Source organism: Trachurus japonicus, chromosome 15 (genome assembly GCF_045865225.1).
Source record: "Trachurus japonicus isolate A0001 chromosome 15, Traja_1.0".
NCBI lineage: Eukaryota > Metazoa > Chordata > Actinopteri > Carangiformes > Carangidae > Trachurus > Trachurus japonicus.
Genome location: NC_140921.1, coordinates 521,291 through 546,290, shown reverse-complemented (window position 1 = coordinate 546,290; position 25,000 = coordinate 521,291). Strand labels below are relative to the sequence as shown.

Sequence of the window (25,000 nt, the reverse complement as noted above, 5' to 3'; positions counted from 1 at the left end):
AACCTGACTTAAAGCAGAAGTAAGTGATATATTTGTGTTAATATAAGTCTTAAATAGTTGTATCTTCCAACAGCAATCACTTCTATAGAGTGTTTGGTCTGAAACACGGGTCTGTCAGTCACTCTGCTCTGCTCTGAGCCGAAGAGAAAACATTTATCGTATCCTACAGTTTTTATCCAATGAGGAGAGAGAACGGCATGCAGGGCTGTGTGTGCAGCCAAGGGACGCCGTGAATGTGGTGACGTAGGGACGAGGACTGTTATGGTGCGTTCAAGGAAACTCGTATTTTTCCGACCGTGAAGTGGTACCAGTTCGATCTGGTACGAGTTCACAGGTCAGAAGTTACGAGTGGCCGTTATAGTGACTTTCACCGGTAAAACAGGTCAGAAAAACACGAGTGGGTTGCCTGAAACGCTACTAAGTCGTAAGTTGTGACTTGAAGCTGTAATTTACGATTTCAAAAGCCTGCCTGGAACGCTAGCCTGACTCTCGCCAGACCCTTGTAGTTCCGCAAAGGAACGCAGCATTAGCGAAAACGACCGGACCACTTACTTCTGCTTTAAAGCTGACTTAAACCTAAAATAAACCTCAACTTAACCTGACTTAAAGCTGACTTAAACCTAAAGTAAACCTCAACTTAACCTGACGTAAACCTAAAATAAACCTCAACTTAACCTGACTTAAAGCTGACTTAAACCTAAAGTAAACCTCAACTTAACCTGACTTAAAGCTGACTTAAACCTAAAGTAAACCTCAACTTAACCTGACTTAAAGCTGACTTAAACCTAAAGTAAACCTCAACTTAACCTGACTTAAAGCTGACTTAAACCTAAAATAAACCTCAACTTAACCTGACTTAAACCTAAAGTAAACCTCAACTTAACCTGACTTAAAGCTGACTTAAACTTAAAATAAACCTCAACTTAACCTGACTTAAAGCTGACTTAAACCTAAAGTAAACCTCAACTTAACCTGACTTAAAGCTGACTTAAACCTAAAATAAACCTCAACTTAACCTGACTTAAACCTAAAATAAACCTCAACTTAACCTGACTTAAAGCTGACTTAAACCTAAAGTAAACCTCAACTTAACCTGACTTAAAGCTGACTTAAACCTAAAGTAAACCTCAACTTAACCTGACTTAAAGCTGACTTAAACCTAAAGTAAACCTCAACTTAACCTGACTTAAACCTAAAATAAACCTCAACTTAACCTGACTTAAAGCTGACTTAAACCTAAAGTAAACCTCAACTTAACCTGACTTAAAGCTGACTTAAACCTAAAGTAAACCTCAACTTAACCTGACTTAAAGGGACATTGTGTAACTTTTCCAGTTATCTCTTCAGGAAAATCGATTATTTGTTTCAAACACTGCAAAAACTCTACATCTTTCCAAGAATATTTATCTTATTTCTTGTCAAAATGTCTCATTTCTAGTCAAAACTAATCTCTTTCCACTTAAAATAAGACTCATCACCTAAAACTGAACTTGTTTTTAGATCATTTTCACTTGTTTCAAACTAATTCTCACTTGAAATAAGTAGAAAAATCTGCCAGTGAAAGAAAGTTGTTTTGTGCTTGTAATAAGAAAGAAAAACTTGCTCCACTATCAGATTTTTCTACTTATTCCAAGTGAAAATCTGCTTGAAAGAAGTAAAAAGTGTCTAAAAACAAGCTACTTTTTATGTGATGAGTCTTATTTTTAGTATAATTAGATTTGTTGGGTTTTTTTAAAGTATATTTTTGGGTTTATTTGATAGCACAGAGCGTTACACTGATGCTGCATTCACCTGCAGTCGGGCAGACGGCCATTGTCGGTAACAAACCAGATGTCATTTTAGTCACAGAAGTCCAGAGAAAGCCAGTAAAACAATACCACATCACCATGACAACATATTGTCACGTGTATTGTTTTGCCTCGTGCTGACGGACCACTTGTTTACATAGAGGCTTGTTTACGCCGTTACGTGCAGCGGCTGTCGTCCGTCTGCCGTCTGCCCGATTTCACCTGAATGCAGCATGAAAAATACGACTGAGCTGCTTGTGATATACAACCACAACGCTAGATGGAGGAATTCTTACACAATGTTCCTTTAAGACGGTTTTGTGAATCCGGCCCCAGGTCGGATTGACTATTGACTATTGACTATCGATTATTGACTATTGATTACCTGCCCCCCCCCCCTCCAGATGCCCCCCCCGTGGACCGGGAGGAGCTGTTTGTGCAGAAGCTGCGTCAGTGCTGCGTGCTGTTCGACTTCGTCAGCGACCCGCTCAGCGACCTCAAGTACAAGGAGGTGAAGAGGGCGGGGCTTAACGAGATGGTCGAGTACATCACACACAACAGTGACGTGGTGACCGAGTCCATCTACCCCGAGGCCGTCATCATGGTGAGACACACACAAATATCGATATGGCAATATATCGCGATACTTTATATCGCGATACGATATCGATATTCAATATTTAAATATCGATTTTTTTTTTTATATATATATATAATTTTTTGGGGGGCTTTTGGCTTTTGATGCCTTTATTGATAGTATAGTTGAGAGAGACAGAGAGAGGGGGGATTGAGGACTGTAGCCTCTACATGGGGCGCCTACATGGGGCACACGATGCCCCCCAATATCAATATTTTTTCAAATAATAAATCATGTTTCAGACGTGTCACTGTACTGCTGCCTCAGACAGTGTGTTGTTCATGCACATATGTTGTTGTAACTTGCACTTGTATAAAATGGCATGGATAATTGTAATTACATTGTTTTGACTCAGTTTGTCCCATAAATTATCACTGTCATCTGATGTACATACAACTGGGATTTTAAGATGCATAATGCCTTTTACATTTTTCAGTGAACTATGTAGAATATCGCAATATATCGCAAAATTTGGTGAGGTCCTTGGCAATACCCACCCCTACACACTAACAAACACTCACTCAGAGGGTGTAGTAACAGTGTGTGTGTGTGTGTGTGTTCAGTTCTCAGTGAACTTGTTCCGGACTCTTCCTCCGTCCTCGAACCCGACCGGAGCCGAGTTCGATCCCGAGGAGGACGAACCCACACTGGAGGCAGCCTGGCCCCACCTGCAGGTAGGTGTGTGTGTGTGTGTCAGGGTTCCTACGCATGTATGGAAAGTATGAAAAAGTTTGGAATTTGATTTGATACATTTCCAGGTCTGGAAAAGTAAGGAAAATGTAAATTATTGTATGGAAATATATTTATCTTAATACTTCTCTGGGTTTGGTCTTATCTGAAGTTGTCTGGGTTAATTATTTTTGTATGCGCTATTGTACCTATAGCTAGTTACATAATGGCATACACATTCAGAATAATGACAACAAATGATTAATTGCATGACTTTTATTATATAATGCACAACTGTTTACTCAAATATCACAAATTATTTGAATTTTTTTTACCGAGAAGTCTGGAAATTATGGTGTGGAAAAAGTATGGAATTTGGAAATTTCAAATATGTAGGAACCCTGAATTTACATGAACACTGTTTCGGACGCCCCATGCATTTGTGAAATATTGCATTATTAATAAGAATCACTCTTAGGTTTTAAGTGCAATTTCCATGTGCTATTATACCTAGCTACAATCTCCAGGAAATGACTTGGTTAAATAATGGCATACATGTTCAGAATAATGAAAACAAATGATTAATTGCATGCTTTTTTATATTATCCACATGTATTTACTCAAATATCACAAATAATTTGATTTTTTTTTACCGAGAAGTCTGGAAACTAGGGTCTGGAAAAAGTATGGAATCTGGAAATGTAAAATGTGTAGGAACCCTGGTGTGTGTGTGTGTGTGTGTGTGTGTGTGTGTGTGTGTGAGAGCAGTGTTGATGGTGGATTCTGGAGCCCAGACCATTGTAAACTGAGTCTTTTAAACTGACGTCATCATCAGGTGTTGTTGTTTTCCCCTACACTCACCTGTGTGTGTGTTACTGTGTGTTACTGTGTGTTACTGTGTGTGTGTGTGTGTGTGTGTGTGTGTGTGTGTGTGTGTGTGTGTGTGTGTGTGTCTCCTCAGCTCGTCTATGAGTTCTTCCTTCGCTTCCTGGAGTCTCCAGACTTTCAGCCAAACGTCGCCAAAAAATACATCGACCAGAAGTTTGTAATGTCGGTAAGAGCTGCTGCAAATACAGACAGGTGTTCCAGGTGTTCCAGGTGTTACAGGTAGAAACAGGTGTTAGGCAAGGCATCTTTATTTATACAGCACATTTCATACCAAGGCAACTCAATGTGCCCTAAAAACACAGCAGGATTTTGGCAGTGGAACTCCCAATGGACTCTTTGTTATTTTTATTAGATGTGTTTCCTGTTTACCACCTGTTAACCACAGAACAATGTTATATATTACACATTTTGTTGATGATTGCAAGAAAAATGATGACTATAAATTGGATGAAGCCTGACCCCCCCATGATCCCTCAGTGGTTACAGAAAGTAAAACATGTCTACATGATGGAATATATGACGGCCCAATTACAGCTAAAAGTCCCTGTTTTTATGAGAAGGTGGACCCCAGTTACCGATTATATCGCTTAAGACTCTTATACACTATTATTATCTAAAATATCTCTTTTTTTTGGGGACTATAGAACCAGATAAAATATGTGCAATACCCTTTACAGTGCTATTTGTGTGACAGATGAGACCCAATCTCAAGATGTTCTGATCTGTTTTCCTTAGTGATGTTAATTGCCTGTTAATGTACATAAAGGCAATGAAGTAAAAAAACAAAACAAAAAAAAAAAACACAGCAGGAGCAAAGAAGAATAAAAAAGTAGTAGAAAATAAAACAGATAAAGTTTAAAGTTGTTAAAAAGAGCTCAGCTAGAAGCATGTGAGAAGAGAAATGTTCTCAATGATCTCAGGTCTGCTGGTAGTTTGTTCCAGTTGTTGCAGCATCACAGCTAAATGCTGCTTCACCATGTCTGGTCTGAACTCTGAGCTCCACTATCTGACCTGAGGCAGTAGATCTCAGAGCTCTACTGGGTTTAGACCAGGGGTGTCAAACTCATTTTAGTTCAGGGGCCACATTCAGCGCAATTTGATCTCAAGTGGGCCAGACCAGGTAAAATAAGAGCATAATAACCTATAAATAACAAGAACTCTAAACTTTTCCTTTTGTTCTAGTGCAAACAAGTACATTATTAAGATATTTACAGTATATTATTTATCCTTTGACAAAACATATTATGAAGAAACAAATTTCCTGAGAAAAACATGTGCAGTTTCGGCGATATTATGCCTCTTCTGTCTTTGATATGATTTTCATACTTGGCAAATTCATCCCGCGGGCCGGATTGGACCGTCTGGCCGCATGTTTGACACCCCTGGTTTAGACTCTACTAACAGTAGAGACAGGTGTTTCCAGGTGTTTCCAGGTGTTTCCAGGTGTTTCCAGGTGTTTCCAGATGTTCCAGGTGTTCCAGATGTTCCAGGTGTGTGTGTTGTGTTTCAGCTGCTGGAGCTGTTCGACAGCGAGGACCCCAGAGAGAGAGACTTCCTGAAGACCATCCTCCATCGGATCTACGGGAAGTTCCTGGGCCTCCGGGCGTACATCCGCCGCCAGATCAACAACATCTTCTACAGGTCGCACACACACACACACACACACACACACACACACACACACTGACAGGTTTTATTTTAGAGGAATTGACTAGTCTTAGTTTAGTTTTTATATAGTTACGTAACACTTCAATCAATCAATCAATCAATCTTTATTTATAGAGCACCTTTCATACATGGGAATGCAACACAAAGTGCTTTACACACAGAAAAATAGAAACAGAAAAACAAATTACAAGTAAAAACCCCTCCCTCCCACACCCCATACTGCACACACACACACACACACACACACACACACACACACGCACACACTCTCTCTCACTACTGACACTAGGGAGACATGGCATGACACTGAGGATTGAGGAAGCGCTATCTTTGGGGCCGTCCACACTGGGAGGAGTGGCAGGCCGTGCCACAGGGGGCACCAGCGCCCAGGCCCCCCGACCCCGACAGACCACAGCCAGCCGAGCCGAAGGGACCCAGGGACAGCGCCCCCAGCAGCAGCCCAGACACAGCTCCCAGCGTGGAGGACCCCCCTGAGGAAACACTGGAGTTAAAGCTAAAACTAAAAACATAAGATAGGATAAAAACATTGAAAAAATTAGTTAATAGAATAAACATAAACAGAAGAATTTAAAATCTAGTTAAAAGCCTGACTAAAAAGGTGTGTTTTTAACCTTCCCTTAAAAATATCAACTGTCTCTGCGGCCCTGAGGCTCTCCGGCAGGCTGTTCCACAGGTGGGGGCCATAATAGCTAAATGCCGCCTCACCATGGGTTTTGGTTCTGGGTTTTGGTATGGATAAAAGGCCGGTGCCGGAGGACCTCAGGGTCCGCGAGGGTTGATATGGTAAAAGCAGGTCAGATAAATAAGAGGGCGCAAGGCCGTTAAGACATTTAAAAACTATTAAAAGGACCTTAAAATCGATCCTGAAGCGTACGGGGAGCCAATGCAGCGACTCTAAAACTGGTGTAATATGCTCCCGCCCTCTGGTCCTCGTCAGCACTCGTGCGGCTGAGTTCTGTAATAATTGGAGATTAAAAATACTCTTTTTGGGAAGACCAGAGAGCAGGGCATTGCAATAATCTAATCGACAGGTGATAAAAGCATGCATCAGCACCTCCGTACTGGCCTGAGAGAGAAACGGGCGGACTCTGGCTATGTTTTTAAGATGATAAAAACCTATTTTTGTGCCGCTTCCGCCCTGCTATGGAGCAGACGTAGGTCACAACAGCTCCCGTTTTATTCTACTTATTTAGCACCCTTCTTCGAATATATGCAGTAGGTCCTATATTTTGTGGTGATACAGATTTAGGGAAAACTTAATCTCGCTTCGACGCGGTGCCCTAGAAAGGTGAAACATAAGGTCCCGACGATAATCAGTTGCAGAGAAACGGCTAAGCTAACTATTGAAGAACATGGCGGAAGGCAGCCAACTAACCGTGGAGCTTCTCCGAGGCGAGCTCAAACTATCCCGTGAAGCAATTCTGGGTGATTTGAAAAATGAGATCTCCATCCTTCGTGCGGAGCTGTCTCAGGAAATCGAGGCCATACGCTCAGAAACAACTACGAGCTTTCAGACTCTGCGCCATGAAGTGGGGGATGAGCTGACCAATCTCCGGCAGGGACATGCCCAGGTCTCGGCCGAACAAACCAGCATGGCACACGGTCTCTCAGACGCCCTCGACCGTATACAGCAGCTGGAACAATCCAACGAACTGAAAACCAAGGAACTGAAGCAGCTGAAAGATAAATGCTTTGATCTGGAGAGCCGGAGTCGGCGGCAAAATCTGAGATTCATCGGCATTCCGGAGGGAGCTGAGGGCACTTCCCCCACGAAGTTTATGTCGGAGCTCATCCCAGAGCTCCTGGGAGCCGAGAATTTCCCCACTCCCGTGACGATTGACCGTGCTCACCGTTCCCTGGCTCCCAAACCTAAGAAAGGAGCCAGACCAAGACCAATAATAGTTCGGCTGCATTACTACGCCCAAAAAGAGAGGATTATGGGCATCGCAAGAGGCAAAACCCCCCTCAACTACCAGGGTTCCCCCGTGCATATCTATCCTGATCTCCCGGCAGAGATAAGCAAGATGCGGGCTACTTTCAACGCGATTAAAGCCAAGCTCAGAGAAGCCAAGGTGGAATACAGCCTCTTCTACCCTGCGGTCCTATCTGTCAACTTTAACGGGGTTCGATACACCTTCAACACTCCGCAGGCAGCGGAAGACTTCTACAAGGCAAAGATAGCTCCGCCGCAGACCGGATGATCACCTGTCTCTTTTCCTCTCTCGACGTGGGACATGTCAACCGTGTGAATAACTGTCGGGAGGACCACACATCCAGCCGTCGAAGACCGGTGGCATATCCTTTATTAACTCTGATGTTTATTGGGCTCAGGCCGGACATTGAAGTACGTCTGCTGTTGGAGGTGATAGACGACACCGCCGCACGTCGGGAGAAACGGTAATAAGACTGCAACTTTATGACCAATTCTCTATGACTCCGGGTAAGAACATTAAGTTGGTCAGTCTGTTCACCTGCCCTACAGTATTCACTCAAATGAAGCCTGGCCTGCTGATGGCTACTGATCACTACTGTTTAAAACACATATCCCTCCCTTTTTTCTTTTTCTTTTTTTTGGTTTGGATCAGATTGTGGTTACATGTTTCAATGCTTTTCTGTATCCAATATAGCCTACTATTTGTGTAACATATGCTTATCAAGGTAAAATCAATATACTTTATTTTCTTTTTTTCTTTTTTTTTTGGATAAACCACCGCTTAATTTCACCTCTTTTTCAGAAGGGTGCAATGATTATTATTCTCTTAAATTCAGGGTGCTAATCTAAGGATAACTTGAAACTGAATAGCTGTAGTTCAGTTAGACAGTGCTGGAGCACTATGGTTAGTTTGAAACAAATGTGGGTATCTTTTACCTTTCAGTTGGGGAAAGGTAAGGGGGGTGGGAAAGTGGGTTATGGTTCTTTTCTATGGTTCTCGTTTTCCGTGTTAGCAGTTGCAGTGCTACTTTTGTTCATTGAGGTGTGGCTACATCATTTTATCTGGGGATAGGCTTATATGGTTGATTGTCATAAAGGTGAGGAGAGCTTGGTTCAATTTGTCACATGGAATGTGAAGGGAATGAATGGGGTGATTAAGCGTAGCAGAGTTTTGTCTCATCTTAAAAAATTAAAGGCGGACGTGGTGTTTTTACAAGAGACCCACTTAAGAAATAAAGATCATTGTTACTTACAAAGAGGGTGGGTAGGCCAGGTCTACCACTCCAGCTTTCAGGCCAGAGCCAGAGGAGCTGCCATTTTAATAAGTAAAACTACTCCTTTTGTTTGCTCACATTCCTTCTCTGATAGACAGGGTCGATATGTCGTAGTGGAGGGAAAGTTATACAATTTCCCACTCACTTTAGTTTGTGTATATGCACCTAATTACGATAATGATCAGTTTTTTTCTTCTCTATGGTCATCAATTCCAAATCTTAACACTCATAGCATAATCATTGGAGGAGATTTCAACTGTGTCTTAAATCCTAAATTAGACAGGTCCTCCAAAATCAGTCAGCCTCTCTCCAGGTCAGCAAAGAGTATTGAATCTTTTTTGAGAGACTATGGAGCTACTGACCCTTGGCGGTTCTCAAACCCGTCCACTCGCTGTTATTCTTTTTTCTCCCCTGTTCATCAATCATACTCACGAATTGATTATTTCCTCATAGACCGCAAATTTTTACCATCTGTCAAGAAATGTGACTATGATGCAATAGTTATATCTGACCATGCCCCACACGTATTACAATTAGCATTCAAACAAAAATCAACTGCTGCTCCCTGGCGACTGAATAATCTCCTGTTAAAAGATGACGCTTTTGTGAAATTCATTTCAGCCCAGATAGAACAGTTTATTCCTCTGAACGATAACGGAGAAGTATCAAAAGGAACACTCTGGGAGGCTCTGAAAGCATATATCCGCGGCCAGATTATTTCTTATGCCAAATCCGCTCGCCGCAATCGCCTCAAACGTCTGGCCGAGATCTCAGATGAAATACTCAAGATTGACCATCAGCATTCAATATCACCCTCACCAGAACTTTACAATAAGAGGATCTCACTCCAGTCAGATTTTAATCTTTTATCTACTGAAGAATCGGCTAAATTATTAATGCAATCCAGATGTAAATGGTTTGAGCAGGGTGAGAAGGCCGGACGTCTATTAGCTCACCAGCTCCGTCAAACAGCTGCAACTAGACTCATAACAGAAATTCGCACGGCCTCTGGGGAAATACTCTCTGACGAACTAGAAATTAACAACGAATTCAAATCTTTCTATACTCGTCTTTACACCTCTGAGTCCAAAGGAGATTCCTCTTTAATAAATAATTTTCTAAACAAATTATCAATACCTACCATAGAACCGGATCACAAAACTAGCCTCGACGAGCCATTTTCATCAGAGGAATTAATTAGCGCAATTAAAAGTATGCAATGCTCTAAAACGCCTGGCCCAGATGGGTTTACCGCCGAATTTTTTTAAAACCTTTGCAAATTTACTCTCCCCAGTATTGCTTGACACCTTTAATGAAGCCTTTACGTTGAAGACTCTTCCTCCAACTCTATATCAAGCCTCCATATCAGTCCTGTTAAAGGAAGGTAAAGACCCCAAAGAGCCAGGCTCCTACCGTCCTATTAGTCTCTTAAATGTAGACAACAAGATTTTAGCCAAAATGCTGGCCACACGATTGGAGAAAATTCTACCTTCAATAATATCATCAGACCAGACCGGGTTTATTAAAAATCGTCATTTGTTTTTTAACCTTCGCAGACTGCTCAATATTTTGTACTCCCCTGGCCCAACTCCTCAGCGTCCAGAGGTTGTTATCTCTCTGGACGCTGAGAAAGCCTTCGATCGTATCGAATGGGACTTTCTCTTTGCAGTACTCGGAAAATTTGGTCTCGGAGACAACTTCACAACTTGGATCAGGCTGCTATATCTCTCCCCTCTTGCTTCCGTGACAACCAACTCCCTCAGATCTTCCTATTTCCCATTGCATCGAGGTACAAGGCAGGGCTGCCCCCTCTCTCCGTTGCTCTTTGTTTTAGCCATCGAACCGCTAGCCATTGCCTTACGTTCTCTCAAAGACTGTGAGGGAATTCATAGAGGAGAGGTAGAAAACAAATTATCGCTATATGCAGATGATCTTCTGTTATATGTCACTAATCCTTATAGATCGATCCCAAACATTATGTCCATTCTGAGAGACTACAGTGAGGTATCTGGCTACAAGCTTAATTTTTCCAAAAGTGAACTCTTCCCAGTTAATGAGTCTTCCCAGGGTCTTTCTTATTCACATTTGCCATTTAAAGTGTCAACAAAATCTTTTAAATATTTGGGTGTAGTAGTGACGAGAGGTTTTTCCAATCTTTTTAATGAAAACTTCAAGCCGCTACTTGAACGTACTTCCCGTGAACTTGAGAGATGGTCCCGTCTCCCCATTTCACTATCCGGCCGAATCAACGCTGTCAAGATGAACGTCCTTCCCAAGTTTTTATTCTTATTTAGAACTATTCCAATATTTATTCAAAAATCTTTCTTTACATCTGTGGATAAAATGATTTCTAGCTTTATTTGGAACAAAAAACACCCTAGAATTAGGAAAGCCTTTTTACAACACCCAAAGCATGATGGGGGAATGGGACTGCCTCACTTCCAGTCATATTACTGGTCATGTAACCTACATGCTATGTCTTTCTGGGTTCAATATGATAAACAGAATGAAGTCCCAGTTTGGGTACAAATGGAATGTAACTCATGTCATTCAACTTCCTTGTCTGCTCTTTTGTTTTCCCCGATGCCTCTGTCATTACAATATGTCAAAAACAACCCTGTTGTAACACACTCACTGAAGGTGTGGTCTGGTGTTAGAAAACGCTACGGCTGGCAAAATGGTTCATTACTCACCCCTGTTTACCCGAACCACCTGTTCTCCCCATCTATTGTTGATGACTCTTTTGGCATTTGGAAAAGAAATGGTATTTATAACATGAAAACCCTTTTTATAGACGGAATATTTCCTACATTTGAACAACTGAGAACTAAATTTAACCTGACACAATCCAATTTTTTTAGATTCCTTCAGATCCGTAATTTCATTAAAAACAAGATCCCCTCCTTCCCCTATTTGCCTAAGGAGTCACCTATGGAATCTGTCCTCTCCTTTGATCCTTCAAAGAGGGGTGCAGTAGCTTTTATCTATAAGTGCATGGCTAGTCTACAGAACCTTTCCCTGGAGACTCTGAGATCTACATGGGAGACAGACATAGGGGAGGCTATATCACCAGAACAGTGGGGATCAGCCCTGGATGGGGTGCACTCCAGCTCAATATGTGCCCGGCATGGAGTAATTCAATTTAAGGTAATACATCGCCTTCACTTCTCAAAAGTAAAACTTTCTAAAATATTTCCAGATGTAGACCCTACCTGTAACCGCTGTAAGCGTTCACCTGCCTCCCTAGCACACTCATTCTGGCAGTGTTCTAGCTTGTCCACTTACTGGAACTCCATCTTCAAAACTTTATCAGATGTTTTTCAATTGACAATCAGGCCAGACCCTTTAATTGCCATCTTTGGGGTGGCGGGGGTTAATAACAAAAATCTAGTCAGTACAAAACTTCGAATAACAAAATTTGTTACTCTATTGGCAAGAAGGTTGATTCTTCTTCAGTGGAAGTCACCCCACCCCCCGACCTGGACTCGATGGATGCAGGATGTGCTGCACCATCTCAGCCTTGAGAAACTGAGATTTACAGTGAATGGCTCCTTGGCCATGTTTTCAAAAGTCTGGCAGCCACTGATAGACTATATCAAAGACAAGCTCCTCACTCCCCCATCTCATATGCACAACAGTTAACTCCTGCTTCTAACCCTGGAATCTTCTCTGCAGTCATTATCATTTATTTATTTATTTTACTTAATTTCTTTTTTAATCCCACCTCAAGTAAACATCTGATGTTTCTGTAACTGCCTGTTCCTGTAATCTGTTTTTTGTTTTTTTCTCTGTTATGTTTTTTCTATGTCTGTTTGTATAACAAAAACCAATAAAAATATGTTGGAAAAAAAAAAAAAAACCTATTTTTGTCATATTTTTGATATGTGGAAGAAAATTCAGCTCAGAGTCAAAAATCACGCCCAGATTTTTTACTGACTGTGTTGGTTTAAGATCCTGTAGTTTTGGTAAAAGTTTCTCTCTCTGGCCTTCAGGACCAATGACTAAAACCTCAGTTTTGTCCTGGTTGAGCTGTAGGAAGTTCGCTGCCATCCATGACTTGATGTCTAAAATGCAGTTAAAAAGGGCATCAATTGGCCCCGTGTCATCAGGAGACACGGCGATGTACAGTTGCGTATCGTCAGCATAACTATGGAAGCTGATGCCGTGCCTCCTGATGACGTCCCCAAGGGGCAGCATGTACAGATTAAAAAGAAGTGGACCTAAAATTGACCCTTGGGGAACCCCACATCCAATTTCATGGATTTCCGAGGAACATGTATCCATACTTACATAAAAGCATCGGTCTGTGAGATAAGAACAAAACCAGTTAAAAACAGTACCAGAGAGGCCCACCAGGTGTCTAAGCCTATTTAATAAAATGTGATGGTCTACTGTATCGAAAGCGGCGCTTAGATCCAGTAGAACCAACACTGTGAGCTTTTTGTTATCCAAATTCCACCTGATGTCGTTTAAAATCTTTAAAAGTGCTGTCTCGGTACTGTGGTATTTCCTAAAACCAGACTGATGCTTTTCTGAAATGTTCTTTCTGTTTAAAAAGTCATTAACTTGGTTAAAAACCAGTTTTTCTAAAACTTTACTTAAAAATGGTAAGTTGGATACAGGTCGGTAGTTATTAAGAACACTTGGATCTAAATTGCTCTTCTTCAGAAGGGGCTTCACCACCGCTGTTTTAAAGGCGGTGGGGAAGACACCCGTCTGAAGAGAGCAATTCATGATGTTTAAAAACTGTTCCTTGAAGAATCCATAAAACGATTTTAAGAGTGATGTGGGAATGGGATCTAAAAGGCAGGTTGTTGGGTTTACTTGGGAGAAAACTCGACCAAGCGTCCTTGCATCAACCAGGGCAAAACTCTCCAGTGTTTCCTCGGGCAAGGACAACAGTTCAGTGTCAACAGATAAAACTTGATGGGATAAAAGGCAGGATCTGATGTCCTTGATTTTGGTTCTGAAGTGGTCTGCAAAGTTCTCACAAAGATCATCTGTTGGTGTCTTAAAAACGTTATTAGAATTAGCACCTGTTAAAACATTAAAAGTGGAGAAGAGGAACCGGGGGTTGTTTTTATTAATGGTGATGAGTTGTGAGAAATGGGAAATTCGTGCCTTTACAATAAGGGTCCCTTAATTAACGATAGTTAGTACATTATTAAGCATTAATATATAAACTAATGTGCTAATTAATGCTGAGTAATGCATACATAATGATAACTAATTACATTATTCAACTTTTATTATTACTTAATAATTCATTAGCTAACTTTGAGTAGTAAACATTAATTAACTGCTTACTAACAGGCTACATTAATTAATGTGTTTCCTAACCCTAAGTAATACATAATAATGATTGTTAATATATCTGTAAACGGTTAATTAATGCTTAATAATGTACTAACTAATGTTAATTAAGGGACCCTTATTGTAAAGTGTTACCAGTCTTAGTTTTAGTTTACATATTGAGCTGTGGCAGCTTTAAACATCTCTAAGAATCTGACTCTACTTTACTTTAACTCGGTTTCTCATTGGTCACTGGAGGTTGGAGTTGGTTCCTTTTTGGAAAAATGGTCATTTTTGTTTTTATTTCAGTTACTAGATTTTTTTCCCACTGCTAGTTTTAGTTTTAGTTTTAGTTTTAGTTTTAGTTTTAGTTTTAGTATAAACTATAATAACCCTGGTCCGGTCTGGAACTGTAGTTGAGAACTCTTTAGTGATTTATTTCCAGTTATTTTCTACATGACACAGAGTCGACAGGACGGACGTGTGTGTGTGTGTGTGAAGCTGCTGAGACGACTTGGTCCCGTCTCCATGGTGACGAGGAGGAGACTAAACGAATCCTGTCTCCATGGTGACGAGGAGACGAGACTAAAGGTTCTGACCCGAGTGTGTTTGTTGTTTCCAGATTCATCTACGAGACAGAACATCACAACGGCATCGCTGAGCTGCTGGAGATACTGGGGAGGTAACACACACACACACACACACACACACACACACACACACACACACACACACAACTATAAACTTTATTTGTAGCTATAGAATAAAACTTGAAGGACGATTCCGGGCAAATTCAACTCAGGGCTGTATTTTCTTAACATTTTAGGTCTAAAAGAAGGAATCTGAAGGAAAATACAGCCCCGAGTTGAATTTGCCCGGAATTGTCCTTTAAGAAAATAAAATTTAAAAAAAAGGATTCTGTGTGTGTAAAATAAGATAATTAGTGATAATGAGAATAGTGATAGTAGCCTATATCAATAAACAATAAATACACTCCCTCTCAATTCAATTCAATTCAAATTCTCTTTATTGTCATGAATGTTACGAGAACTAGCATCAATAATCAATGAAACAAAACAAATACAACTCACAGAATCAAATATATACAAATAAAAAATGAAAAATAAAAGTATATATACATTTATATACCCTACATGTGTGTGTGCTGATGAAGTTCTGTCTCTCTCTCTTATACACTGGGTTATACACAGACTGGGTTTCATGAGGCAGTTACAAGTTGTTATATATAATGACAGTGTTTCCTCCAGGATATTTTAAAAGAGTGGCGGCGAGGGTGGTCTGATCGACGGGGGGGGGTGGGGGGGGTTGACGCCGTAACGCTGGGGCCCCACCGGAGCGCAGAGGAGCGGGGGCATTTTCATTTCGCCGTCCAATCCTCCGCGGCCGCCTCGCGACCTGCAGCGATCGTTTCGGCGTTTGGTCTATTTTGTGCACGAGCTGCGAGCCATCGCGTCAATCTTGGCAGGAAGTCACACAAAGAAACACGAGAGAATCTGGTCAATTTTCAAAATAAAACACCGCGAATGACAAACACGTGAGGCCAATGTGTGTACGTTTGTAGCCTATTTGGGTTTATTAATCGAAACAGAGCGCGACAGATGAACACACACAGAGCTGAGGGGCAAAGCGCTTGTCCCCCGGCCGCCACAGAGTCGTTAATTAATGGTATAACACTGGATGCGCTCGTTGATAAGTTTCGTTTTTAATGAGGAAGAAATAAAGAACTCAGCTGTGATTGAAAAGCACGAGTCGAACGTTGTAACTGTGTAGTGGAAAGGGGGGGGAAGTAGCTACCTAATGGTAACTGGTTGTGGAAACCCTGCTTTACATTGTTTTAACATAAAAAAAAAAAAAAAATCATCATTCTGAAGGTGTGGCGTCTTTTATTTTGCCGTGGCGGTGCGCCACGATCAATTACATGTAGAGGAAACCCTGAATGAAATATACAGTATATATACACATAGTTCATATTAAATGATGATAATAATAATAAATATTATTCTTTATGTCTCTCTCTCAGTATAATAAACGGCTTCGCTCTCCCGCTGAAAGAAGAACACAAGATGTTTCTGATCCGAGTTCTTCTGCCGCTGCACAAGGTCAAGTCTCTGAGCGTCTACCACCCGCAGGTCTGTGACATCACCGCTGACATCATCACTGTGTGACATCATCACTGTGTGACGCTGCGCTCGCCGGGCGCCGTGCGCTAACCGTGTGTGTGTGTGTGTGTGTGTGTGTGTGTGTGCAGCTGGCGTACTGTGTGGTCCAGTTCCTGGAGAAGGACAGCAGCCTGACGGAGCCGGTGAGTTGCCGTGACGACGCCACACAAAAAAAAAAACCTGCAGCGTTTTGTTTCCATAGTAACACCTGAGCAACACGATGACAAACAAACGGTTCTTTCAAAATAAAACTGTTTTTTTTGTTTTTTTAGATTTTATCAGATTTTATCACATAATAGACTTTTCAAAATAAAAGCTTTCACAGTCTTTATTCGTTCCATCTCGTTGCCATGACGACTCCTGACACGTCACCTTCAGTCGACCCATAAACAGGAAGTGACAGGGACTAGTTTGTGTGGCGGAGGGACTGTCGCTGCCCGATTTGTGTAAATACTAATCTAAGCATGCGCGAACCAGCCGCCATCTTTGACAGCTGTCTACGGCAACTCCACTTGGACAAACTTCATTTGGGCGCTGCCCGATATGCGTACAAGCGCTTAAAGTTCTGTAAATTTAAAATACGGTACTGTGAAAATGATGCTCTGTTCTTATGACTGTAAAGTTGGGATGTGTTTGGCTGTTACATTTAGTGCATATAAAGTTAATATATTAATAGTTTATTCAGTGAGTGTTGTGGTTCGTTGTGATTGTTTGTGGTTGTCATTAGTGTTGCACCGATACCATTTTTTGGCCCCCGATACCGATTCCGATTCCCGGCTGTGCAGTATCGGCCGATACCGATACCGTACCGATACCACACAGTTTGGAAAAAAAATATATATAAGAGCTTTTTTTCTTCTAATACTATAATCCAGTAGAACTTTTTTATTGCCTACCTGGTAAAAATGTTTAAGTACCACGTTATTTAACCTTTAAATAATGTTGAGGGTCCAATGTAATGCATTTTTACATTTAGGAACAGTAAACACACCCTAAACATTTTTCCTCTGACTTGACCAACACAATAGATTTGATACATGAAATGGTCTTTCCTGCCACTACACTGTGATGATTACTATATACATAAATCACAGTAGCATAAACTGATTGGTTGAACGCAGCCTGATGTAAACATTAATTTTTTTAATTAAGCTCCGGTAGTGACATTTAAATGTGTGCGCACCGCACTGAGCACCACACAGAGAGTGTTTATCTCTTTTTGGCCATTCCTGAGGTATGTGTCCAAAAAAAAAAAAGTCTTACTCTCAAGGGGTATTTACATAATAGACTTTTCAAAATAAAAGCTTTCACAGTTTTTATTTGCTCTATCTCGTTGCCATGACGACTCCTGACACGTCACCTTCAGTCGACCCACAAACAGGAAGTGACAGGGACAGTTTGTGTGGCGGAGGGACACACGGAAACAAACTGATCCAGGTTCAGTTCTCTGAAAGCAAAGTGAGGGATTTTCAAAGTAAAGGCGTGTTGTTTCCTGTGTGACCTTTGACCTCTGACCTTTGACCTTTGACCTTGCAGGTGATCATGGGGCTGCTGAAGTTCTGGCCGAAGACCCACAGCCCCAAGGAGGTGATGTTCCTCAACGAGCTGGAGGAAATCCTCGACGTCATCGAGCCCTCGGAGTTCGTCAAGGTCCAAGAACCGTTGTTCAGACAGCTGGCCAAGTGTGTGTCCAGCCCACACTTCCAGGTAACACAACCACAACCACAACCACAAACACAACCACAACCACAACCGTTGTTCAGACAGCTGGCCAAGTGTGTGTCCAGCCCGCACTTCCAGGTAGAACCACTTGTTTCTTTTTACTATAACAGTGGAGCAGTGCAGTGGTGATGTCCAAAATATCTCTGACCGGTTATTTTAGTAAAGAAATCATCCCAACAAGGACAAAGTGTTAGTTTCTCTCTGTGATGGGATAGTAATGTCTTTCTGGGATGTTTCAGAGTTAAAAACACAAAGTTTCTACTGTTTCTACTCTACAATATGAGTTCAGTGGTGTCTCTAAGGATTCCAGTCATGTACCAGAGATATCTGATTGTTTTCTGACTGTTTGTTGTGGTTGAAAGAATTATTGCCCCCATGGGTTAGCGTTGTGGCTATCCCTAGCGCCGGGTAGCCATGGTAACTCTGGTTTGACTGCAGCAATTTTAGTTGCGTTTTTGCTCCAACCAACACTGGGTGACCATCAGGACAACGATTTAGGGGTCAAAAATGACCAGAATTCTCCTTTAAGGACGACACCGGTTGTTGACGTCTGAAGAGACATCGGGTCGTATTTCAAAGTAAAACGACATTTGGGTTGAACTGGTTTGAATTCAGTTAGCCGCCGCCATTAGCTGCAACTGCTAACGTTGCTAACGGTGACGTGATGAATCTTCCCCCATGAGAGACGACGAAGGAAGAGATGGCGACGCTGTGGATACGGCTGAAGATCAGCTGAGACTGATGGTGTTTCCTGATGATGATGATGATGATGATGATGATGATGATGATGATGAACCCCCCCCCCCTCCTCTCTCTCCAGGTGGCAGAGCGAGCTCTCTACTACTGGAACAACGAGTACATCATGAGTCTGATCAGTGACAACGCTGCTAAGATCCTCCCCATCATGTTCCCGGCTCTCTACAAGAACTCCAAGAGCCACTGGAACAAGTACGGGAGAGGGTGTGTGTGTCTGCTACTGCGTGTGTGTTACTGTGTGTGTTACTGTGTGTGTTACTGTGTGTGTCTGTGTGTTACTGTGTGTCTGTTATAGGGTTGTGCCGATCGTCCTTCCAATCGTCTATCGGCGATTGGAAGGACAATCGGTGATGTTTTGTTTTCTTGCCGATTTTACACACACACACACACTCGCTACTTGTTTTTATTGATCCAATGCGCAATCTGTTTGTTTTGTTTTAATGAAGCCGCTTCTCTGGCTGCTTCCAGAGCGATAGATATAACATATTATATCTATCGCTCTGGCTGCTTCCAACAGATACTCTGTCATATGACAGTGTTTCACCAATCAAATGCAGCCACTGGCGACATCCAATCAGACGCAGCCAGGTATAGTCATATAGTCATATGACCGCACACAACATCTCTGTGGTAAACAGGGTGGCCACTCCGCCTCAAATCAGAGGAAACATGTTTAGCTGGTGTTGTGGCTGTGACTAGGCTGCCGACCCCAGCCCTGTCACTGTATGTCACAGCCCGACGAGGTGTTCACTAATGCCACAAAGAAGTTACGTCCGCCAGAATAGATTTTTCGGCTTTCGGCAACGCAATAGCGTTCCGTTCATTGATCATAGTGCTCTTTCTCCGTTATTAGCCCTCACACACACACACAGAGAGAGAAGCGCACATGCATGACAGCAGGGCACAGTAAAAGCTAAACTCATACGCCCCCCCCCCCCCCCCCCCCCCCCCGGCGATAGATAGGTCTATCAGTGATCTCCTGGGAGGGCGATTGGGACAATCTGAGAAAGTCAAAATCGCCGAACACTTGTCTGTTACTGTGTGTGTGTGTTACAGTGTGTGTGTCTCCCTGCTGTGGGTGGAAACACCGATACCGATCAGTAGAAGATCAATACTCTGCTCCCTCTGTTTACACTTGTAACCCTTTTCCACTAGAGCGACTCGGTTCTGGTTCTCCTCCTTCTATAACTGGTTGTTATAGAATAAAGCGACTGGACTGAGCTGTGATGGAGAAGGACCTGAACCGAGTGTTTCCCCTAGTAGCTCTTCTGTCTGACTGTGCGTTCACACCAGAAGCTTCCAAAGCGTCCAAAGCTTCCAAAGTGTCACCAGACGAGAAGTTGAGCCATGGTTAACTTCAGGGTAATTAGCTATCTGTCAGCTAGCTGTCAGAATAGAGACGTCCTGGGGCGGTGCGTGGCGCAGCGGGTAAATCAGAAGTCAGGTGAATGTTTGTGTTAATCTAAGTCTTAAATAGTTGTATCTTCCGACAGCAATCACTTCTATAGAGTGTTTGGTCTGAAACACGGGTCTGTCAGTCACTCTGCTCTGCTCTGAGCCCAGGAGAAAACTTTCCTTGTATCCTACAACCTTTATCCAATGAGGAGAGAGAACGGCATAAAGGGGCAGTCCTCTCTGTGTGTGCAGCCAAGGGATGCGCGTGAATGTGGTGACGTAGGGACGAGGACCAATAGATCCATGACGAGGGCGGGGGCTGCTAACTCCATCTGCTGACAGGAAGTTAGACAAAACCACCGGATCACTTACTGTGTTTCCCATTAATTAACGAGACTGTGGCAATTTTTTTTTTTTTCTCCCGTGTGTCTACGTGTGGTGCGCCCGCATGCGAGAGAGGCGGCAGTTTGAGAGTCTGACTGGCAGAGATGAGAGCTGGTGAAACACTAGCATGGTTATTTAAAACACCATCTCTGATCTCTGCCTGCACATCGCTGTATCGCGCTAATTGCTCAGCTGCGGCGCTATATCGACCCCCCCCCCCCCCCCCCGGTTGCGCCATGTTCTCCTGAAATCCTGTGGGAAACACTGGCTTACTTCTGCTTTAAGACGGCCGCCCCATGTAGAGGCTACAGTCCTCAACGCAGGCGTCCCCGGTTCGATTCCCGCGTCGGGCAGACCTTTCCTGCATGTCATTCCCCCTCTATCTGCCTCCCCCTTTCCTGTCTATCTATACTATGTGCTATCAAAAATTTTTAAAAATATACTTAAAAAAAAAAAGAAAAAAGAATAGAGACGTCCTTCGGCTGCCTTTTTTTCTTCTTCTTTTTTTTCCTCCTTCGGCTCCCCAATGACTCAATGACCGCGATCGAACTTCGACGTCTGTCACGTGACGAGCGGCCAAAGCGGCTGAAAATATTTGGCGTTTTTGAAGCTGTGGGGGGGGGGGGGGGGGGGGGGGGGGGGGGCATGTGTAATTTCTATTTAGGCTCCAAACTAACTTATATAAACACATATGGACGCATAAGGGGGGGAAACGACTCGGCTACGATTTTATTCTGAAAGACACTGAAGCTGCTCCACAGTCATGTGATCGGTCTGGACGAGTCAGACCAATTTCCTGTTTTTCAAAGGGGGGGAGGGGGCTCATTATGTTGGCAGGGGGGGCGGGGGGGGGTTGTAGAGTGGAGCTGTAACTGTGTAGCGTAAAAGGGCCAGAAGCTAAGCTAATGCTAACATCAGGTTGTATGTGGAGGAAGACTCTGCTCAGGCTGATGAGAACTCCTCTTCCTCTCCCCTCCTCTTCTTCCTCTTCTCCTCCTCTTCCTCCTCTTCCTCTTCCTCTCCCCTCCTCTTCTTCCTCTTCTTCTCCTCTTCCTCCTCTTCCTCTCCCCTCCTCTTCCCCTCCTCTTCTTCCTCTTCTCCTCTTCCTCCTCTTCTCTTCCTCTTCTCCTCCCCTCCTCCTCCTCCTCTTCCTCTTCCTCCTCTCTTCTTCCTTCTCCTCCTCTTCCTCTTCTCCTCTTCCTCCTCTTCTTTCCTCCTCCTCTTCCTCCTCTTCTCCTCCTCTTCCTCCTCTTCCTCCTCCTCCTCTCTTCTTCTTCCCCCCCCCCAGGACGATCCATGGTCTGATCTACAACGCCCTGAAGCTCTTCATGGAGATGAACCAGAAGCTGTTTGACGACTGCACGCAGCAGTACAAGGCCGAGAAGCAGAAGTAAGAACTCTGACCTCTGACCTCTCTGACCCTGCTGAAGGTCGTCGCCATGACAACTGACAGCTGTTTGTCTGTTTGTTTACTTCCTGTTTCCTGCAGAGAGAAATACAAGCTGAAGGAGAGAGAGGAGGTGTGGCACAAGATCGAGGAGTTGGCCCGCCAGAACCCACAGGTACCGACTCACCTGAACGCACCGCGACTCAGAGGAGAAAAAACATGGATACCTAATAATAATAATAATAATAATAATAATACATTTTATTTGTAAAGCACTTTTCATAAAGTAATCTCAAAGTACTACAGAAACCAGACAAAAACAAAAGACTAAGAGAAAAATCAGACACGTTAAAATCAGCAGTAGATAAAACAGCTAAAGGAGGAGATTAAAGTGCAGAGAGAGAATAAAAACATCTAGGGACCTGGGAAAGCCTGTCTGAACAAAAAAGTTTTAAGATATTTTTTACCTGAAGGAAGTTTGGCGTATTGTGGCTCATCGCTGAATAGGAAAAATACGTATATGCAGCAGTAAATGATGTTTGTTTTGGAGGCCTTGATAACAGTTAAACCTTATTTCCGTTAGATAGATAGATAGATAGATAGATAGATAGATAGATAGATAGATAGATAGATAGATAGATAGATAGATAGATAGATAGATAGATAGATAGATAGATAGACTTTATTGATCCCAAGCTGGGAAATGCAGCATTACACAGACACACAGTGACGATAACAACATATATTATAAGAATATAAAGAATAAGAATATAAACTATACATAATAAAATAGTAAAATATAAAGAACAAACTATACATAATAAAATAGCACTAGCAAATAAAATAAAATGTTACATACGAGGAACCACAATTTCACACAATACAACAATCACAGCTTAATATAAACGTATTTCATACAGGCTACTGCAATAATACACAAAAATATGCATTAAAACCTCAACAAATAACTTAATATGTCTAAATTCTAACCGTTGAAGACGAGGGCCGCCATGTTTTGATGTTGTCGTGACGTCAAGTCAGAAAGTCGGAGCTCTGATATGATACCAGAGTTTCCCACCTGTAATTGACCCTTCGCCAACTCCTCCCACAAACAGCTATTGTCCAATCCTACGTTAGCAACCGTAACTATGGGCCTGGCAAGCTTTGGGCAGTGAGTCATTACGTTTGCTTTTGTGGACACATTTTGAGACTAGGACGAAAAACATTTGTTTGTAGAGAAGGATGTTGTTGCTGCTGCTACTACGGCGGCAGCAGCAGCAATATAGAGATGTTCAGATACGAGCGGACCTTTTATGTGACAGCTGTAGGGGAGCGCCGGGACGATTGATACACAGCGATTTCCTCGAAAACCACACAAGCTTGAGCCGTCAGATTTTGTCACTATGTTCAGCACTCAACACCGACCAATCCTGGGAAAGCTTGTGAAATGACGTCACGCCATTCAGAAGTTATTAGCGCGGTTTAACCTGTTTTTTACTACGGAAAGTAAAATGTAACGTGCGGTAGTTTTTTTGTGATCAAAAGTTGTATTGTGTGTTTCATGCAATAATAATACTATGACCTAACAACAGATGAATTCGTACATAAACAGGTCCTAAACTATGCAATGTCATAGTTTTGAAGTTTAGAGGCAAAACAGGTTGAAGTGTCAGTAGTCGCTGCACCTGTTTCAAATGTCCCTCACGCCACCGTGCGTAGTGATTGTGGTCACACTGCGCGATCAATATCTGTATATAAATCACTGAATTAATAGCCTAACTGTTTTGCAATGAACAACAACCGATTTGAATGAACAACATGTATTTTTAATAAACACCACATATTTTTAATGTTCGTGTTTATGACATGAATCAACAGATATTCAGCAAAGTGAGGGTAAAATGACAATATGTTCAACTGTGTCTCCATAAACATGACTTAGGACAGGGAAATAAGTCAATAAAATGAAAATGCAGTCATCCAACAACTTGTACAAAAGAAGAAAGGCGAGTTTAATCGAAATGCGGATCTTGACAATTACGCACGGGACAAAAATATTTATTTGTATATTATATTGTGAGAAATTATGTGACATTTTGTCAATAACGAGTACACTAGTATGTTGTCTGATATGCTGCATAAAAACGAGAGTAATGTCAGTAGTTTATGTTTAAAACGCTGTTTCAACCGTCCCAACGACCCGCATAGGTGGGGCGTTTGAGACAAATGTCAACTTACGTTCAAAGTTATAAAACAGCGCGATCATCCAACATGTGTGTTAAATTACACTTGTAACTAAGAGAATACACATGTGAGTTGTTGATCACATGATAAAAATGTTTGTGTACATAACGTCATCTTTGAAAAAGACGTTTAAATGAAAAGTGTATCAATCGACCCGGCGCTCCCCTACTTTTAGGGCTTTTACCTGGGCTTTTAGGCGAGGGATCGTCCAGGCAGGGACTGCTTTCACTGACTGATACAGTATATATATATACAAAGCTGTATGTGGTTCACACTCGCCCAAAAACTTTTAGTTTGACAACGTTTCATGACCAGTGAGATGACCTAAGTCTTGGTGGGTTGATAGACGGTAAAATTACCGGTCCTTACCTACATTGTCCAGTCGTGTCGTTGAACAGATGTTTTATCCTCCTGCGCGAGTCACGTCACTGAAAACTCTGAATGATCTTTGTGACTTCTTCTCTCTATTATCTCACAACAGTTTATCTGCTGATATTTCCTTTGAAATCGATACCAAATATTGCCAAGGCATGGCTGGGAGTGAAAGCTCAGTAACCAAGGGGGCGGGGCGTACGCGAAGGGTTAATTATTTCCCGGTTCGACGCCGTTCAATTCGTTTTTGACAACTCGGAGCTCGGTTTTTTCCGATTTCCGGCTTGTCTTGAACGCAGCATGTGTTTCCTCCTTGTTGAACTAACTGTGTGTCTCGTCCCTTTAGAGCAACAAGCTCCACCCCCTTCGCCCTGGACTCCACCCACAGGAC

At 42.4% G+C, this 25,000-nt stretch overlaps 1 protein-coding gene across 1 annotated transcript in view; it reads left to right on the top strand.

Annotated features, from left to right (window-relative positions):
* The window catches only part of ppp2r5d (protein phosphatase 2, regulatory subunit B', delta), a 41,546-nt gene that overhangs the window by 9,582 nt on the left and 6,964 nt on the right, over nt 1-25,000 (top strand). Inside the window, exons 4-15 of the mRNA XM_085799136.1 lie at nt 2,192-2,391; nt 2,988-3,098; nt 4,055-4,147; nt 5,492-5,622; nt 14,792-14,851; nt 16,211-16,319; nt 16,439-16,492; nt 17,886-18,056; nt 18,892-19,019; nt 21,895-21,996; nt 22,096-22,168; nt 24,956-25,000. The exon at nt 24,956-25,000 is cut by the window's right edge and continues 3 nt beyond it. Coding sequence (XP_085655262.1) covers nt 2,192-2,391; nt 2,988-3,098; nt 4,055-4,147; nt 5,492-5,622; nt 14,792-14,851; nt 16,211-16,319; nt 16,439-16,492; nt 17,886-18,056; nt 18,892-19,019; nt 21,895-21,996; nt 22,096-22,168; nt 24,956-25,000 — 1,277 coding nt within the window. The remainder of the gene's footprint in view (nt 1-2,191; nt 2,392-2,987; nt 3,099-4,054; nt 4,148-5,491; nt 5,623-14,791; nt 14,852-16,210; nt 16,320-16,438; nt 16,493-17,885; nt 18,057-18,891; nt 19,020-21,894; nt 21,997-22,095; nt 22,169-24,955) is intronic.